Consider the following 16,018-nt stretch of genomic DNA (forward strand, 5'->3'; position numbering starts at 1 on the left):
TTTCTGCATGGACAAGGGGTTTCATGAAGTCTCTCCAGTGGTACTTGTCTTTGTCCTCCAGTGTTCCAAGCATGCCAAGCAGGGTTCTGTTGAATCTTTCGACTGGGTTCCCACGAGGATGATAGGGAGTAGTCCTTACCTTTTCTGCTCTTATCAAGGTACACAGCTCTTTTATGGTGTGACTTGCAAAGTCTCTTCCCTGATCACTATGAAGGCAGGCAGGGAACCCGTAGTGAACAATGAAGTTCTCCCTGAGCACTTTAGCTACAGTCCTTGCTTTTTGGTCTTTTGTGGGAATTGCCACAGCAAACTTGGTGAAGTGGTCTGTAATCACCAATACATTTCATGTGTCTCTGTTGTCTGGTTCAATAGACAAATAGTCCATGCAGACAAATTCAAGGTGGTAGAGCTTGTGCTGATGTTCATCATCGGAGCGGCCCTCTCGGGGTTTATTTTTCTTCGGAAGCATCTCTCACACGTGTGACACTTCACGTCGACTGCTTGAGCCATCTTTGGCCAGTAGAAACAGGCATGGGCCAAGTTAAGGGGGCGCTCAAAACCAAGGTGCCCTACCTCATCATGAACACCTTCTAATGCTTTGGCTTTGTATTCCTCAGCCAAGACTAACTGGTAGCCTTCTGTTCCTCTGTCAACATATCTCCTGGACAGGACTCCATCTTTGAGTTTGAGTCAGTTCCACTCTCTGAGGAAGAGCCTCACCTCCAGTAGCTCCAGCTTGGTCTCTCTGAATGAGGGCTTAGTGTCTCTCTCAATGAGCTGGATGACACGCCTTATGGACAGGTCTGACCTCTGTGCCCTACCCCAGTCCTCTCGAGTCAACCAGGAACAGTTCCTTGTGCAAGGCAAATGTACATAACTCAGGGGAATAGCAGAGGGGCCCACTGCTAGGGACTCTACTAAGGCGAGGGGTTCCTGGGGATATTCACAGACCTCCAGTCTAAGTGAGTGTCTTTGGCAGAGGGCAGTGAACGTGTCCAATGACAGTACTTCGTTATGCCTGTCTAGCACAAGTTGGCGAAGCTCCTCAATTCTCTCCTTTTCCTCGAGAAAAGCATCGTCTTCTAGTGAGGGTTCCTGGGGGTGCCTTAACAGCCCATCTGCATCTTGATTTGTATTACTAGGTCAATACTTTATTTCAAACCGGTACTTGGCTCCAAAACTAAAAGAGGACAGTCAAATTATGCATTAATATGGATTAGCTAAAAAACATAATAATACCTAGCCACTTATCTACACTGGAATCTTCAGCTGTCCAGTGCAAAGGAAGAAATTAGCTTCAAGCGGTTGTGCTGAAGTATTGAGTTTTGTGCCATATTGCTGAGACGTCAACATGTGAGAACAGATTAATAGAGGCCAATGAACAATAAATCCAAGCTGATCATTGCATGTACATCAGTTGAGCTCTTATAACAAGACAAGAAAATCCCCCAAGCCCCATGTGATGTTGCTCCCTGACACCATGGTACAACTCCAACGTGTCCACAAGTACTGCATCCACGGCACCACCCATGGCATCTACGTTATTATCGAGCTGTATTAAAGTTTTGCTGCCTCTGCTGTTACATTAACCTCTGATACAAGAACAACTGGTTTTACTGGAGATAACAAATAATGTGGCTGGTATGACAGAAAGATACTTCGAGTTTACATTCTTTGCGGTAATCGTTTTCCATCAGATAAGTCACACTGAATTTCTACTTGTCGGAAAGCAAATCAAACTTTTCCAAACTGGAGAATGTGCTTCATTACCAGAATGAGGGTCTACTTTAGGACTAAGCTCATGGTGCTGATCCTGCATGTAATTAGAAAACAATTGTAGATTTGACTATGGCCGGACTAGATGAAGCAGCAGTAATTGGCAACACTGTCTTCGGGGGGGGGGGGGGGGGGGTCAGCTTGGGTTCGTCACATGAATGCGTCTCTGTGTGTGTCGGAAAAAGCAGTGGTTCGGCCTGGATTCGCCTTGTCACGAAAGTGGGGAGGCGTCTCCTTTGAGACTGCCGGCAAAGGAGATGCAGTTGGCGAACGCATGCAGTACGAGGGTGGGTGTCTGAACTAAAAACGGATCAATTGGCCACTAAATTGAGAGAAAATAAAGGGAAAATCAGAAATTTTTTTTTTAAAATAGAAGAAAACAAATGTATTTTATCGCAACTTCATGTCAAACCTTTATTGCGAATATACAAATAAAATTGACTTGACTTGACATTGTATTTTGAGAACATATAACTCCCTTTACATTAACAGGGAGAACGGTCTCTCGTAATTAGCAACATGGTTTTCAGTGTGAGGTGTTTGGTAGTTTTCACAAAATGGAGTGTAGGTAGACAAGCTAGCCCATGTGGCTTGACCAGTGGAAACATACCACAGACCTAGCAGCAACACCCTGGGTTCAAATCCAACTCAGGACCTATGCTCCATATCATTCCCTGTCCACCCTGCAGTTCCTGCACTTTTCAACAAAAACATTTAAGGCATTACCTCTAGATAACCTTCAAGGATTTTAACCAAATCTGTAGTATGGGGAGTTGTAAATTTTCTAGTAAAAGGTTGACGTCAGTAATGTATAACATGATTAGGATTCTGCACGACAGAATTGATGTCAGTAGCTACATTACCGGAATAAATGTATCTGGATCAAAGATGATATTTAACATCTGGAAATTGCTTTTCCAGCAATATCTTGATTTATTTTATCTCCCAACACTGAGCAAAATAAAAACCCCAAGAGGAGGGATGCTCAAAGAGTACATCCATCCATTATCCAAACCACTTATCCTGCTCTCAGGGTCGCGGAGATGCTAGAGCCTATCCCAGCAGTCATTGGGCGGCAGGCAGGGAGACACCCTGGACAGGCTGCCGGGCCATCACAATGCCCCCCCCCACACACACACACACACACACACACACACACATTCACACCTAGGGACAATTTAGTTATGGCCAATTCAACTGACCTGCTTGTCTTTGGACTGCGGGAGGAAACCGGAGCACCCAGAGGAAACCCATGCAGACATGGGGAGAACATGCAAACTCCACACAGAGGATGACCCAGGACGGCCCCCAAGGTTGGACTACCTCAGGGCTCAAACCCAGGACCTTCTTGCTGTGAGGCGACCACGCTAACCACTGCGCCACCTCAAAGGGTATAAATGGTTGAAATGCTGCAAAACCTTTATAGTAGCTGGAGCACACCTCATGTTACAGCTTTGAATCTCAAATCATCCTCCCATTCAGCATCAGCTGGATACAGTGTAAAATTCTGGGTTTGCTTATATGCAAATCATTAAATGGACATCGGTTATGAAGCAGGTACTAAATCTACATGCCTATATAACACAGGTGATTTGAAGGTACACATACAGTATGAACAACAGTAGCCCTAATATGTCCTGTGCATTTTGTGAGATGTTAAGGCCCATGATGTGCATTTTGCTGAAATCCGTACTGCAAATCAAGTTCCTAGTAGGACTGTGAATGAATTTGAAGCATTTATACTTTTAAAGTTGGCAGGTTTTACAATAACTTTACTGAACAGAATAGCTAAGTCAAAAAAACTTTTTTTTGTTATAATTACATTAGACAACACTCTGAGCAAAATTCACTTCGCAAAAAACAACAACAAAAACCTTATCCCAGACAATACTTAGTGTCAAGCTCTCAAGACCAGAAATCTAGAGCAAAAATTCAAACTTCAAAACTTCCAATTAAGAGCTTGTTGTCATTCATAAGTATATTAATAACTTTTTGTGTTTACACCAATGCTATGAGCATAAGTCAACACAAATAATTAGCATTAACATGGGCACTATTGGACTATTAGTCCAGTAAAGCAATCAAAGACACACACACACACACACACACACACACACACACACACACACAGTGACAGTAGACTGTTACTTGGTGCCACCATTGAACACAACTGGGTTAACCGATTATAAAAATGGCTTGCAGGGCATCAATGTACAGAGAGGGCTTTACCTGTTGATGGCGTGTGTTGCTGAAGGTGTACTGCACAGACTGTGGTGGGAATCGGTTCTGCTCACTGCTGAAGGTCCCCTGGCTGGGGGGGTAGCCCGAGCTACTGGACATCATGAGCTCAGAGCAACCAGACCGCTGCTGCTGCAATATGGATCAGGGATCAACCTCAAACATGGCCGGAGACCCCAACCACCTATGGCAAGACAGGGTATTTAAGATTCTCATGCAGAGAAAACAGACCACCATACGTGTTTTTAAACAATACAGAAGCTGGGATGAAAAGAATAAGCAAGCCAAAAGTACAAGAATAGAAAATGTTAACAAACTGGAACCAAATAAATAGATGCAATTAATAAAAGAAAAAGACATTGGCTCGCACCATCCTGAGTGAGCAACTGCTGCAGCGGCCATACCAAATGGCAGAGTATTTTCATCAGTAATATTCCTGTCACTACCAATGAGTTAATCACCTAACAATGGATAATGGCCTCCACCGCAATTAGCCTAATTTCTGTTGCAAAGGTACTTGGCACTGTCCACTGATAAACAGAGGTGAGACTCCTATGTCTTAACACACACCTGCCACATAGCTGTGCGTGGGCCTAGGTGGGCCTGGGCTCACCCATTTGGCATTCAGGCCCACCCAATCAGAAGGCTTCCATTTTGGTGGATCATCCGAGGGACAGCAGTCAATGAATACTGTTTCTGTTATCTGACCACGTGACAAATAAAAATAAAACAATTCTTGTTTATTGCTTACCATGTGGTGATGATAGGTCCGATTTTTTGAGTGGCAGTGCATTTCACAAATGCCAGATTGTGAGCAGCCTTTCACTCAGTGTACAGCGCATGCATCCCAGACAGCATTCGGATGTGGGTCACTTCAGGCAATGATGCAGCACTGATGGCCTTCTTCTGGTCCTGACAAAATGGATGTGAGCCTGAAGTGGCCCATATGTACAATAACAAATATAGCCCAAATATGCCAAATCAAATGTGGGCCTTTTTTGGCAAAGATGCGGCGCTCTCGGCAACATGTAATTTGGACGTAATCCTGAAGGGGCCCGTGTGGTGAATGGTGAATATGGCCCGCCCAAATATCACAAAACAAATATGGGCCACCTTTGTTAATATGTGGCACATGTGGCATTGTTATCTATGGCTTGGTTCTGGCCCAGATCTGGCAAACAGGAGTGGACCGACCAAGTGCCATCATTCCATGTGGTATGTGGGCTGGATGAAAAAAAAGATGAAAGTCGGGTGTAGGACGGGTCCAGGCCACAGCAATGTTGCTATCTGGGATTGCACAGAGGAACAGAAGCCTACTTTCCGCTAGTTAGCTGTTTGTAATTTGGGCGGTACGGTGGCACAGTGGTTAGCACTGTCGCTTCACAACAAGGAGGTCCTGGGTTTGAACCCCGGGGTTGTCCAACCTTGGGGGGTCGTCCCAGGTCCTTTCTGTGTGGAGTTTGCATGTTCTCCTCGTCTGCGGTGGGTTCTCTCCGGGCGCTCCAGTTTCCCCCACCATCAAAAAGACATGCATGTTAGAGTTAATACTCCTGTCTGTGCCCCTGACCAAGGTATGGCAAGACGAACTGGAGTTGGTCCCCGGGCACTGCACGGCAGCTGCTCACTGCTCCTAGCTACACAGGTAGGATGGGTTAAATTGAACTTTCGCAAAGTACCGCCCCAGAACGGTGCTTGTCCAATCTTACCTTAGCAACGGTATGTCAAGCTTTCAAACACACAACAAAATGCTGAAACGGTCGTGTGCCTATGGGATCTGCAAATCGGATACTAGATATCTGAAAAGTTTGGAGGGGGTGTAATTTTCTTTCCCTTCCCGAAACCCAGAACGCAAGAAGCACAATGTCGGCAATAGATTTGGCAGTATAGCAGACCCCATGGCAAGCTTAATCCATCCAAAATCAACAAAAATACCTGTCTGCTCCAAGCTAAGCTTGCTACTAGCTATTATTGATAGCTAATACAGCTAACGTATTATTACTGTTACTTTTACCCACACAATGCGCTGATTTCTTCCTTCATGTTTTGATGTTTTCCGGCTACTTCCTGGATAGTTCTGAAATGCTTGACGGGCATAGCAACAGTAACTAAGGGGGGCGGGACTCTGCGAAAGGTCAATTGCGGAGGAAGAATTTTCCCACGGGGATCAAATAAAGTAGTAAAAAGTAAGTAAGTAATGTAGGCCAAGATAAAATCATGGCTAAACAAAGCAGTTTGCTTAATTTTGTCAAAAAAAAAAAACGTGAGGCGCAGAAGGAAGAGAATTCAGCTCAAATTCAGGCACCATTCTCAACTCACCACCCACACAAAGTCCAGTCATCTCCTGCTGTAATCATCAAGGGCAAGCTAATTTACAATTTCGGACTGTAGTAGCCTATTGCCTGTTTCAATATTAAGTGTTTATTGGGTGGTTTTTATTGTGTACAGTTGGATTTTATGCTGATGTTGCGTCTGCCTTGTGTGTGTGTGTGTGTGCGTGTGCGCGCGCGCGCGCAGGGTTGAGCAAGTTTACACTCGGCTAGCTCAAAGTTCAATTCAGATTAAAATTAACTACTACACATTCATCATAGTTCACAATGTTGAACTAAGTTCACAGTCCCCAAACCAGTTGTTAATTTTTTCCGTTTTTTTTTGTTTTGTTTTGTTTAACGCGCCACTCTGGTGGTCCGACGCTTCAACTTACTGTGTCGTTTCCAACGCGTCGTCGATCAGGCTGACGTTCTGATTTTACTGTTTTCTTTACCCGGCAGGACACAAAAGCTGTGTACAAATGTCACGTTTATTCCGTCGGAATCTGTAATTTGTTCATGAAAGTCCTTCAGATATCCGTATGAACTGACTCGGCAGTCCCGGCGGCTGCGTCTGAATGGCCACCAGTCATGGCGGACAGCCGAGGGGGGGGGCCGTTAAACAGCGCGTGAGCGCCGTTCATCACTCTTGTGGGCGGGAACGACGCTCGCGTTCGTTAGTCGCAAACGTAGAGGTTCCGTTTACCGTTCACCGAAAACGTGGGCACGCACGTTCAAACGCAACACTCTGTGTGTGTGTGTGTGTGTGTGTGTGTGTGTGTGTTGTAACGGTTTAGTCCGTGTTTCTTGGTTTCTGTTGCAGTCGAAATTGTGAAATGTAACTTTAAGACAGGGGCGTACTGTGTCGCCTAGGAATGACGTCATTAGACCCCTGTCTTAAAGGTATAGTTCGCAATTTCGACTGTTACGGTGTGCGTGTGCGTGCGTGTGTGTGTGCGTGTGGTTTATGTGACTGCCATGCCAGACTATGTTCAAGCGTGTTGCTCGTAACCAGGACAAGACGATCTCCAAAGCCACCCCACCCCCCCCCCCTGGTCCCGTCCCGACCGCGCACAGGTCGCTGACTGGCCATAACGCGCACACACAACGCTCGTTTCCATTTGCCCACGGCAAAAGAGCTCTCCTCTGCCACGCACCATTTTAATCCAAATATAGGCTCATTATAAAGGGTAGCCCCACCACCAGAGACACGCTATCATTCCCAAATCCCAACTTTAATGCTTTGAACATGTCCATGGAAAATTAGTAAACTCTGAACATACTGTAGCGAATTCAAGTGGCAGCCGGGAATCGAACACAGATAACCCGCACCACGGGCGACTACGCTAAGCAGTCAACTAAGGGGTCGGACGCTTTGGGTGACTGGTTAGCGCAGTCGCCCGGGTTCGATTCCTGGCTGCGGCGGCGGCTGACTGGCTGTGTTAAATACACTGTATGTACAAAAGTATTGGGACACACCTCTTAATCACTGAATTCATGCGTTCCATTCAGACCCACTGCCACAGGTGTATAAAATCAAGAGCTAGCCATGCAGTCTGCATTTACAAACATTTGCGAAAGAATGGGTCGTTCTGAAGAGCTCAGTGAATTCAAGCGTGGTACTGCCATAGGATGCCACCTTTGCAATAAGTCAGTTCGTGAAATGTCTTCCCTGCTAGATATTCCACGTTCAGCTGGTATTATTGAAAAGTGGAAGCGTTTAGGAACAACAGCAACTCAGCCACGAAGTGGCAGACCACGTAAAGTCACACAGCGGGGTCAACGAGTGCCGAGGCACATAATGCCTAAAAGTCGCCAACGCTCTGTTGACTCAATAACTGCAGAGTCCCAAACTTCCTCTGGCATTAACAACAGCACAAAAAATGTGCGCCGGGAGCTTCATGGAATGGGTTTCCATGGCCGAGCAGCTGCATGCAAGCCTTACATCACCAAGCACAATGCCAAGCGTTGGATGGAGTGGTGTAAAGCACGCTGCCACTGGACTCTGGAGCAGTGGAAACGTGTTCTGTGGAGTGACGAATCACGCTTCTCTGTCTGGCAGTCTGATGGATGAGTCTGGGTTTGGCAGATGACAGGAAAACGTTACCTGCCTGACTGCATTGTGCCAGCTGTACAGTTTGGTGGAGGAGGGACAATGGTATGGGGTTGTTTTTCAGGGGTTTGGCTAGGCCCCTTAGTTGCAGTGAAGGGAAATCTTAATGCTTCAGCATACCAAGACATTTTGGCCAATTCTATGCTTCCAACTTTGTGGGAACAGTTTGGGGAGGGCCCTTTTCTGTTCCAGCATGACTGTGCCCCAGTGCACAGAGCAAGGTCCATTAAGACATGGTTGGGTGAGTTTGGTGTGGAAGAACTTGACTGGCGCGCACAGAGCCCTGACCTCAACCCCATCGAACACCTTTGGGTTGAACTAGAATGGAAACTGCGAGCCAGGTCTTCTCATTCGACATGTGCAAAAATTCCCACAGACACACTCCAAATTCTTGTGGAAAGCCTTCCCAGAAGGATGGAAGCTGTTATAGCTGCAAAGGGGGGGACCAACTCCATCTTAATGCCTATGGATTTAGAATGAGATGTCATCAAAGCTCCTGTAGGTGTAATGGCCAGGTGTCCCAATACTTTTGTACATATAGTGTAAATCTTTCGTATGATACCGCATACATACAGTGCATCCGGAAAGTATTCACAACCCTTCACTTTCCCCACATTTTGTTATGTTACAATCTTATTCTAAAATGTATTAAATTCCTTTTTTTCTCATCAATCTACACACAAATACCCCATAATGACAAAGTGACAAAGGTTTTATAGAAATTTTTGCAAATTTATTAAAAATAAAAAACTGAAATATTGCATGTACATAAGTATTCACACCCTTTGCTATGACACTCAAAATTGAGCTCAGGTTCATCCTGTTTCCACTAATCATCCTTGAGATGTTTTTACATCTTGATTGGAGTCCACCCGTAGTAAATTCAATTGATCGGACATGATTTGGAAAGGCACACACCTGTCTATATAAGGTCCCACTGTTGACAGTGCATGTCAGAGCAGAAACCAAGCCATGAAGTCAAAGGAATTGTCTGTGGACCTCCGAGACAGGATTGTATCGAGGCACAGATCTGGGGAAGGGTACAAAAAAATTTCTACAGCTTTGAAGGTCCCGAAGAGCACAGTGGTCTCCATCATTCGTAAATGGAAGAAGTTTGGATCCACCAGGACTCTTCCTAGAGCTGGCCGCCCAGCCAAACTGAGCAATCGGGGGAGAAGGGCCTTGGTCAGGGAGGTGACCAAGAACCCGATGATCACTCTGACATAGCTCCAGCGTTCCTCGGGAGAACCTTCCAGAAAGACAACCATCTCTGCAGCACTCCACCAATCAGGACTTTATGGTAGAGTGGCCAGATGGAAGCCTCTGCTCAGTAAAAGGCACATGACAGCCAGCTTGGAGTTTGCCAGAAAGCACCTAAAGGACTCTCAAGACCATGAGAAACAAGATTCTCTGGTCTGATGAAACCATGATTGAACTCTTTGGCCTGAATGCCAAACGTCACGTCTGGAGGAAACCAGGCACCTCTCATCACCTTGCTAATACCATCCCTACAGTGAAGCATGGTGGTGGCAGCATCATGCTGTGGGGATGTTTTTCAGCGGCAGGAACTGGGAGACTAGTCAGGACCGAGGGAAAGATGAATGGAGCAAAGTGCAGAGAGATCCTTGATGTAAACCTGCTCCAGAGCGCTCAGGACCTCAGACTGGGGCGAAGGTTTACCTTTCAACACGACAACGATCCTAAGCACACAGCCAAGACAACGAAGGAGTGGCTTCGGGACAAGTCTGTGAATGTCCTTGAGTGGCCCAGTCAGAGCCCAGACTTGAACCCCATTGAACATCTCTGGAAAGACCTGAAAATAGCTGTGCAGCGACGCTCCCCATCTAACCTTACAGAGCTCGAGAGGATCTGCAGAGAAGAATGGGAGAAATACCCCAAATATAGGTGTGCCAAGCTTGTAGCTTCATACCCAAGAAGACTTGAGGCTGTAATCGCTGCCAAGGGTGCCTCAACCAAGTACTGAGTAAAGGGTGTGAATACTTATGCAATATTTCAGTTTTTTATTATTAATAAATTTGCAAAAATTTCTACAAAACCTTTTTCACTTTGTCATTATGGGGTATTGTATGTAGATTGATGAGAAAAAAAAGAATTTAATCCCTTTTGGAATAAGGCAGTAACAGAACAAAATGTGGGGAAAGTGAAAAGGTGTGACTACTTTCCGGATGAACTGTATACCTAGTGTGTAAAAATGTGTAAAAGTAATGGGATTCACAGAAACTATATTGCATTCTGAGTTCTGTCACTTCTTTTACACACATTCTGTTCCCTATTATTTTAAATGAATAAATTGAGATTAGTAATGATTTGGCTACAAGTTTTGATTTACACATTAGTGCACATCAACTGTGCTTTTCTGGTTCATTTTTTTCTCAAGCATATAATCAATTCATACATCATTCACCTTTTTTCTCACTGTATTCATGTGTTGTCCTTTATAACAAAAGTTCACTAATTTGTTTATAAAAAGAATGTTTTAATGTTTAACTGCACTTTCAGCACATACAGTAGTATGTATTGTAACAGATGTGTATTTTCACAGATGGTACCTGTGTGGCAGGTACAGCTTTATGCAACCATGTGGCAGCACTTCTTTACCAGACTGCACATTATTCCTAAGCTTAAGATCACCAGCCAGAATACTCAGAATTTACCCTGGCAACGACCAGCCAGGATAAATTCTGAGTCTCATCACCAGCCAGTCAGACTAGCTTGGTCTAGTCAGAAAGGCACAAACTGAGGAAGCCTCTTGGATGAGAGGCGAAACGTCTTCACGGATATATACCAAGTCCAGTTGCACTTGATTCAACTCTTTTGGATAACCATGACCTGGATGAACATTCACAGAGATGGAGCGGGAGATTGAGATTGATTGGTGCAGCATCAGCACTAATGCAGCCGTTGTACCGGACCGTTGTGGTGAAGAGGGAGCTGAGCTGGAAGGCAAAGCTCTCAATTTACCAGTCAATCTTCATTCCAACCCTCACCTATGGTCATGAGCTTTGAGTAGTGATTGAAAGGGTGAGATCGCGGATACAAGCAGCTGAAATGAGTTTCCTCCGTAGGGTGTCTGGGCTTAGCCTTAGAGATAGGGTGAGGAGCTCGGACATCCGGAGGGAGCTCAAAGTAGAGCCGCTGCTCCTTCGCATCGAAAGGAGCCAGTTGAGGCGGTTTAGGCATCTGATTAGGATGCCTCCTGGGCGCCTCCCTTTGGAGGTTTAGCAGGCACAGCCAACTGGGAGGAGACCCCAGGGTAGACCCAGAACTCGCTGGAGTGACTACATGTCCAATCTGGCCTGGGAACGCCTTGGGATCCCCGGGAGGAGCTGGAGGGCGTTGGTGGGGAGAGGGACGTCTGGAGTGCCCTACTTAGCTTGCTTGCCACCGCCCACCGCGACCCGACCCCAGAGAAGCGGCTGAAGATGAATGAATGAATGATCGTAGCTAAGCATGCTGGTTAGCTGGTACATCAAACGCTAGTTAGTATTCTGTTTTAATGGTTTTAAGAAGCTAAAATACCTCTTCAGCAGTAGTCAGTTTTATTTTGTTTCATTGATTTGAATGAATCTAACTGAAAGACATGAAACTAGCACTCATGAGAACTCGCATGTAAGCATTCATGACACCGATTTTACTGTGCCGAGACCATAGTTTATTGCCATAGGGAATATGTAAGCTATATCTAAAGCTAAGGTAACTAAAGATTTGGATAGATGAGAATGCATGGAATGTATAGGCTACGGGTTTATTACTATTCAGTTTATGGAGTATATGTGAAACCTGTTGCAAGGAAAAGCCAATCTAATCATTTTTCTACAATTGAGAATTTGTAAAGACACCAAAGACAAATAAGAGGAAAAAATTGATTTATTATTTAAATAAAAGATGCTTCCAGTGTGGGGAGATTGCAGTGCGAACTCAATTTGTGGCGGCCTCACCCAGTGCCAACTATGCAGGGTCTTTGTTCACATCTGAGTTTGTGTCATTGTGTGAAGAACTTTTACGAGGATTTATGTCTGTGATCGTCGATTTCGTTTGATAGCTGGGAGAGCAGGCATTGGGTCAGCTGGGAGAGCTTGGTCTGCTGCACCCTGTGGGCCCAGGGACCACAGCCCTCCTGGAGCTGCGCCCAAAGAGGAAGCACCAGGGCGGTCTGACAGCTAAGCTAACTGCTCGCCCATGCAGATCGACAGTTCCAATAACACCGGGGGCAGTCTGGCAGCAGCCTCGCTTAGCGTCGACTGAGCAGTGTTTTTGTCTGTCTGCATTTGTGTTGTCGTGTGGCATGCGGGGGAGGTGTGTCAAAGGTGTCTGGCTGGGAGAGCTAGTGTTGGATCGGCTGAGGGAGCCTGGTCTGCTGCGTCTAGTAGGTCCAAGCTGTGCCCGAAAAGGAAACACCGAGGGTGGTCTGACAGGATGTGGAAGCAGGGCAGGCTAAGCTAACTGCTAGCCCATGCAGACCAGCAGTTCCGACAGTCATCCTGGCTGGCGTTCGTTCTCTGGACAGTGAAATTTTTGGACTGTGTTGCAAATTTACTGAATGGACTGTGTTGTTGACTGTTTTTTTTTTTGTTTTGCTTTGTTCTCTCTGTTTTTGTATGTTTTTGGTGGGGCTGTTTTGGGGCGGTTTTGGATATGTGTTTTTGTCTTTTGTGTTGCACTGCTGTGGGAAACATAATTTCGTCTCTTTTGTGTACCCAAGTACATGAATGAGATGCCAGTAAATTGTTCCTGATTCCCAACGAGCAGAGCTGAAGAACACAGCAAACACTGTCCCTCCTCATTATTTCTCTTCTCCCCTGTTCCTAACAGGCTGTCCACAATTATTACCTGTTCATGGGATCCCAACCCCCAGGGACCTGCGACATGTACCTCTATCCATATGCTTGATTAATGATGCTGTTGCATCTGTCAGCTGTGTGTGTAAATATGTGGCCACCGTGCTGGGCTATGCGAGGCTGTTAATGTTCTGTCTTGGTGCCTGTAACATTACCTCTGATCATGTATCGGGCTTGTATGATTAAACTGTGGTGCATTCAGGCAATTATAGTGTAATGGCCTATTTTGTTAACATATGCATTTCAGAACCTATCAAGTATGATTGCTCTTGGGCAGGCTAGGCCCATCTGATTTCGAGCCCACCCACACTGTGATTTCTGCCTACGCCACACACACACACACACACACACACACACACACACACACACACACAAAATGGCAAGTTTACTAAGGAGTTAAGTAGCCAAAAGAAAGTCTGTATTCCCTCAGCTATGGTCAGTCCCAATTCGATCAAAAAGCGTCAGGTCGGCCACGTTATTTCAATTAATGCACAGTCCACACCATTACTCATCTGTCCGATGCCCGCGGTTGTAAAGGTAGAAAACAAAGTTAAAGATCAAACACCAAAATCCCCAACACACGAGAACTCTGTAACAGCATTTCAGTTTGGAGATCCATTTGAATCAAAGTATTTACACCTGGGCGTCTGAGTAGCGTAGCGGTCTATTCCACTGCCTACCAACACGGGGATTGCCGGTTTGAATCGCCGTGGTACCTCCAGCTTGGTCGGGCGGCCCTACAGACACAATTGGTCGTGTCCGTGGGTGGGAAGCCGAATGTGGGTTTATGTGTCCTGGTTGCTGCATTGGCGCCTCCTCTGGTCGGTCAAGGCGCCTGTTCAGGGGGGAGGGGGAACTTAGGGGAATAGCGTGATCCTCCCACACGCTACATCCCCCTGGTGAAACTCCTCACTGTCAGGTGAAAAGAAGTGGCTGGCGACTCCACAGGTATCGGAGGAAGCATGTGGTAGTCTGCAGCCCTTCCCGGATCGGCAGAGGGGGTGGAGCAGCGACCGGGACAGCTCGGAAAAATAAGTTAACTGACCAAATACAATTGCGAGAAAAGGGGGGGGGGTATTTACACCCAATGTCTTCATGCATGCTCAATAATCCAGGTAAGGAAATCGCAGAAAGTTGAATCAGTTCATCTGGACACAATGTTTATTGAGCGAAACGTCTCATCATTGATCTAAGTGACCTCTTCAGTCTCAACTGACTGCAGGCAGTGGCGCCCCCAGAAATTTTTCATAGGGGTGGCCAAATGGGGCCACTGAACATCTTGGGGTGGCACACCAAAACCAAAAGCCATGACTGAATTTCGGGAATTCTATGATGCTGTTGTAGTATACTGTATAGGCTAGTTAAAAACTGTCAATATGAGAGTTAAGAAAAATATACATTATTGATTTAAATGAACAGCACCTAATGTAAAATATCAGATAGAAGCATATTATGCATAATCAGAAGCATATTCTGCATATGCGACTCGTGGCTGGGGGGGCCAGGGATAGTATCAGGGTGGCCGTGGCCACCCCTGGCCACCCCTTGGGGGCACCACTGACTGCAGGTATCCCCACCCTTATAAACAATACAGTGGAATAAACAATCGGTTTAATATGCAAATTGGTGTGACCATTAACCCTGTCTTGTTATTTACACCCGAGGTACCATATCTTATAATAAATATTTAAGAAAATAATTGAATCTGCACTACTAACAATCCTCCAAACCAGCTCCACATTCCCACTGTGGATGAGGACGAGCGGGTGAACTTCCTCCTGGCAGGGGGAGGCTTATTGAAAGATGTTCTCTGAAAGTGAAATGTCCTCACAGTTCAACTGTGACTTGTGACAAAATTCCTAAAATGCAAAGATTTTGTAGGACTATTAAGAGTAACTCAGCCTTGTGAAGCCAGCCTAAATCTTGCAAGCTTAGTTTTTGCTATGACGCGGTGACGACAACGGCGACAATAAGCAGCGCAATGTTATTTTGAAAACGTCAACAATGGCTGCACAATGAGAGGTTAGCATCAATGCTGCTATAGACTTAGAATTTAATTTTATCAGAAGTGGAGTTTTATTACCTCATTGAAAAATGAGCGCAAGTTTCACTGAGGGCCATTCTCAGATAACAACTACTACTACATGGACTGACCTGCTAATAGAGCAGTGCATGTGGAAATGTGGTGCTCTAGCTATTTTTAATCCCCCCCCCTTTTTTTTCTTCTCCCCAATTGTACTAACTAGGCCAATAACCCTACTCTTCACATCCGGCTTCCCACCCGCAGACACGGTCAACTGTGTCTGCAGAGGCGCCCAACCAAGCCGGAGGTAACACAGGGATTCGAACTGCTGACCCCCGTGTTGATAGGCAACGGAATAGACTGCCTACGCTACCCGGGTGCCGTGGTACTCTAGCTATATACGACACAGGGTTTGCAACTCTGACTGATGAAAGGCTGATCCAATCGCCTGCAGAGGATTCGGTCAAAGCCCATTTCCAACACCCCTAAACACAAACAAATGCCTACTGAGCCAAAGAACAACTTAGAGCTAACTGCCTTCTTTATGGACTGTGGAATTATGCTATCAAAAGAAACAAAAAATCGAAAAGTTTTGGTGAAAACAGGCTATGTTATTTTTAGTACATTTCAACTTCATATGCTTCAAGTCTTCTGGTCTCTTGCTGGGACCCAGCTTAGTTTTGTGTTCTGGATCTGTCATCTT

At 45.6% G+C, this 16,018-nt stretch overlaps 1 protein-coding gene across 1 annotated transcript in view; it reads right to left on the reverse strand.

The window, feature by feature from the left end:
* Nucleotides 1-16,018, reverse strand: part of ncor1 (nuclear receptor corepressor 1) — a 128,721-nt gene that overhangs the window by 109,439 nt on the left and 3,264 nt on the right. Inside the window, exon 2 of the mRNA XM_056284759.1 lies at nucleotides 4,006-4,198. Within this exon, the coding sequence (XP_056140734.1) occupies nucleotides 4,006-4,119 (114 nt within the window). The 5' untranslated portion in view covers nucleotides 4,120-4,198. The remainder of the gene's footprint in view (nucleotides 1-4,005; nucleotides 4,199-16,018) is intronic.

Source organism: Lampris incognitus, chromosome 8 (genome assembly GCF_029633865.1).
Source record: "Lampris incognitus isolate fLamInc1 chromosome 8, fLamInc1.hap2, whole genome shotgun sequence".
Lineage (NCBI taxonomy): Eukaryota > Metazoa > Chordata > Actinopteri > Lampriformes > Lampridae > Lampris > Lampris incognitus.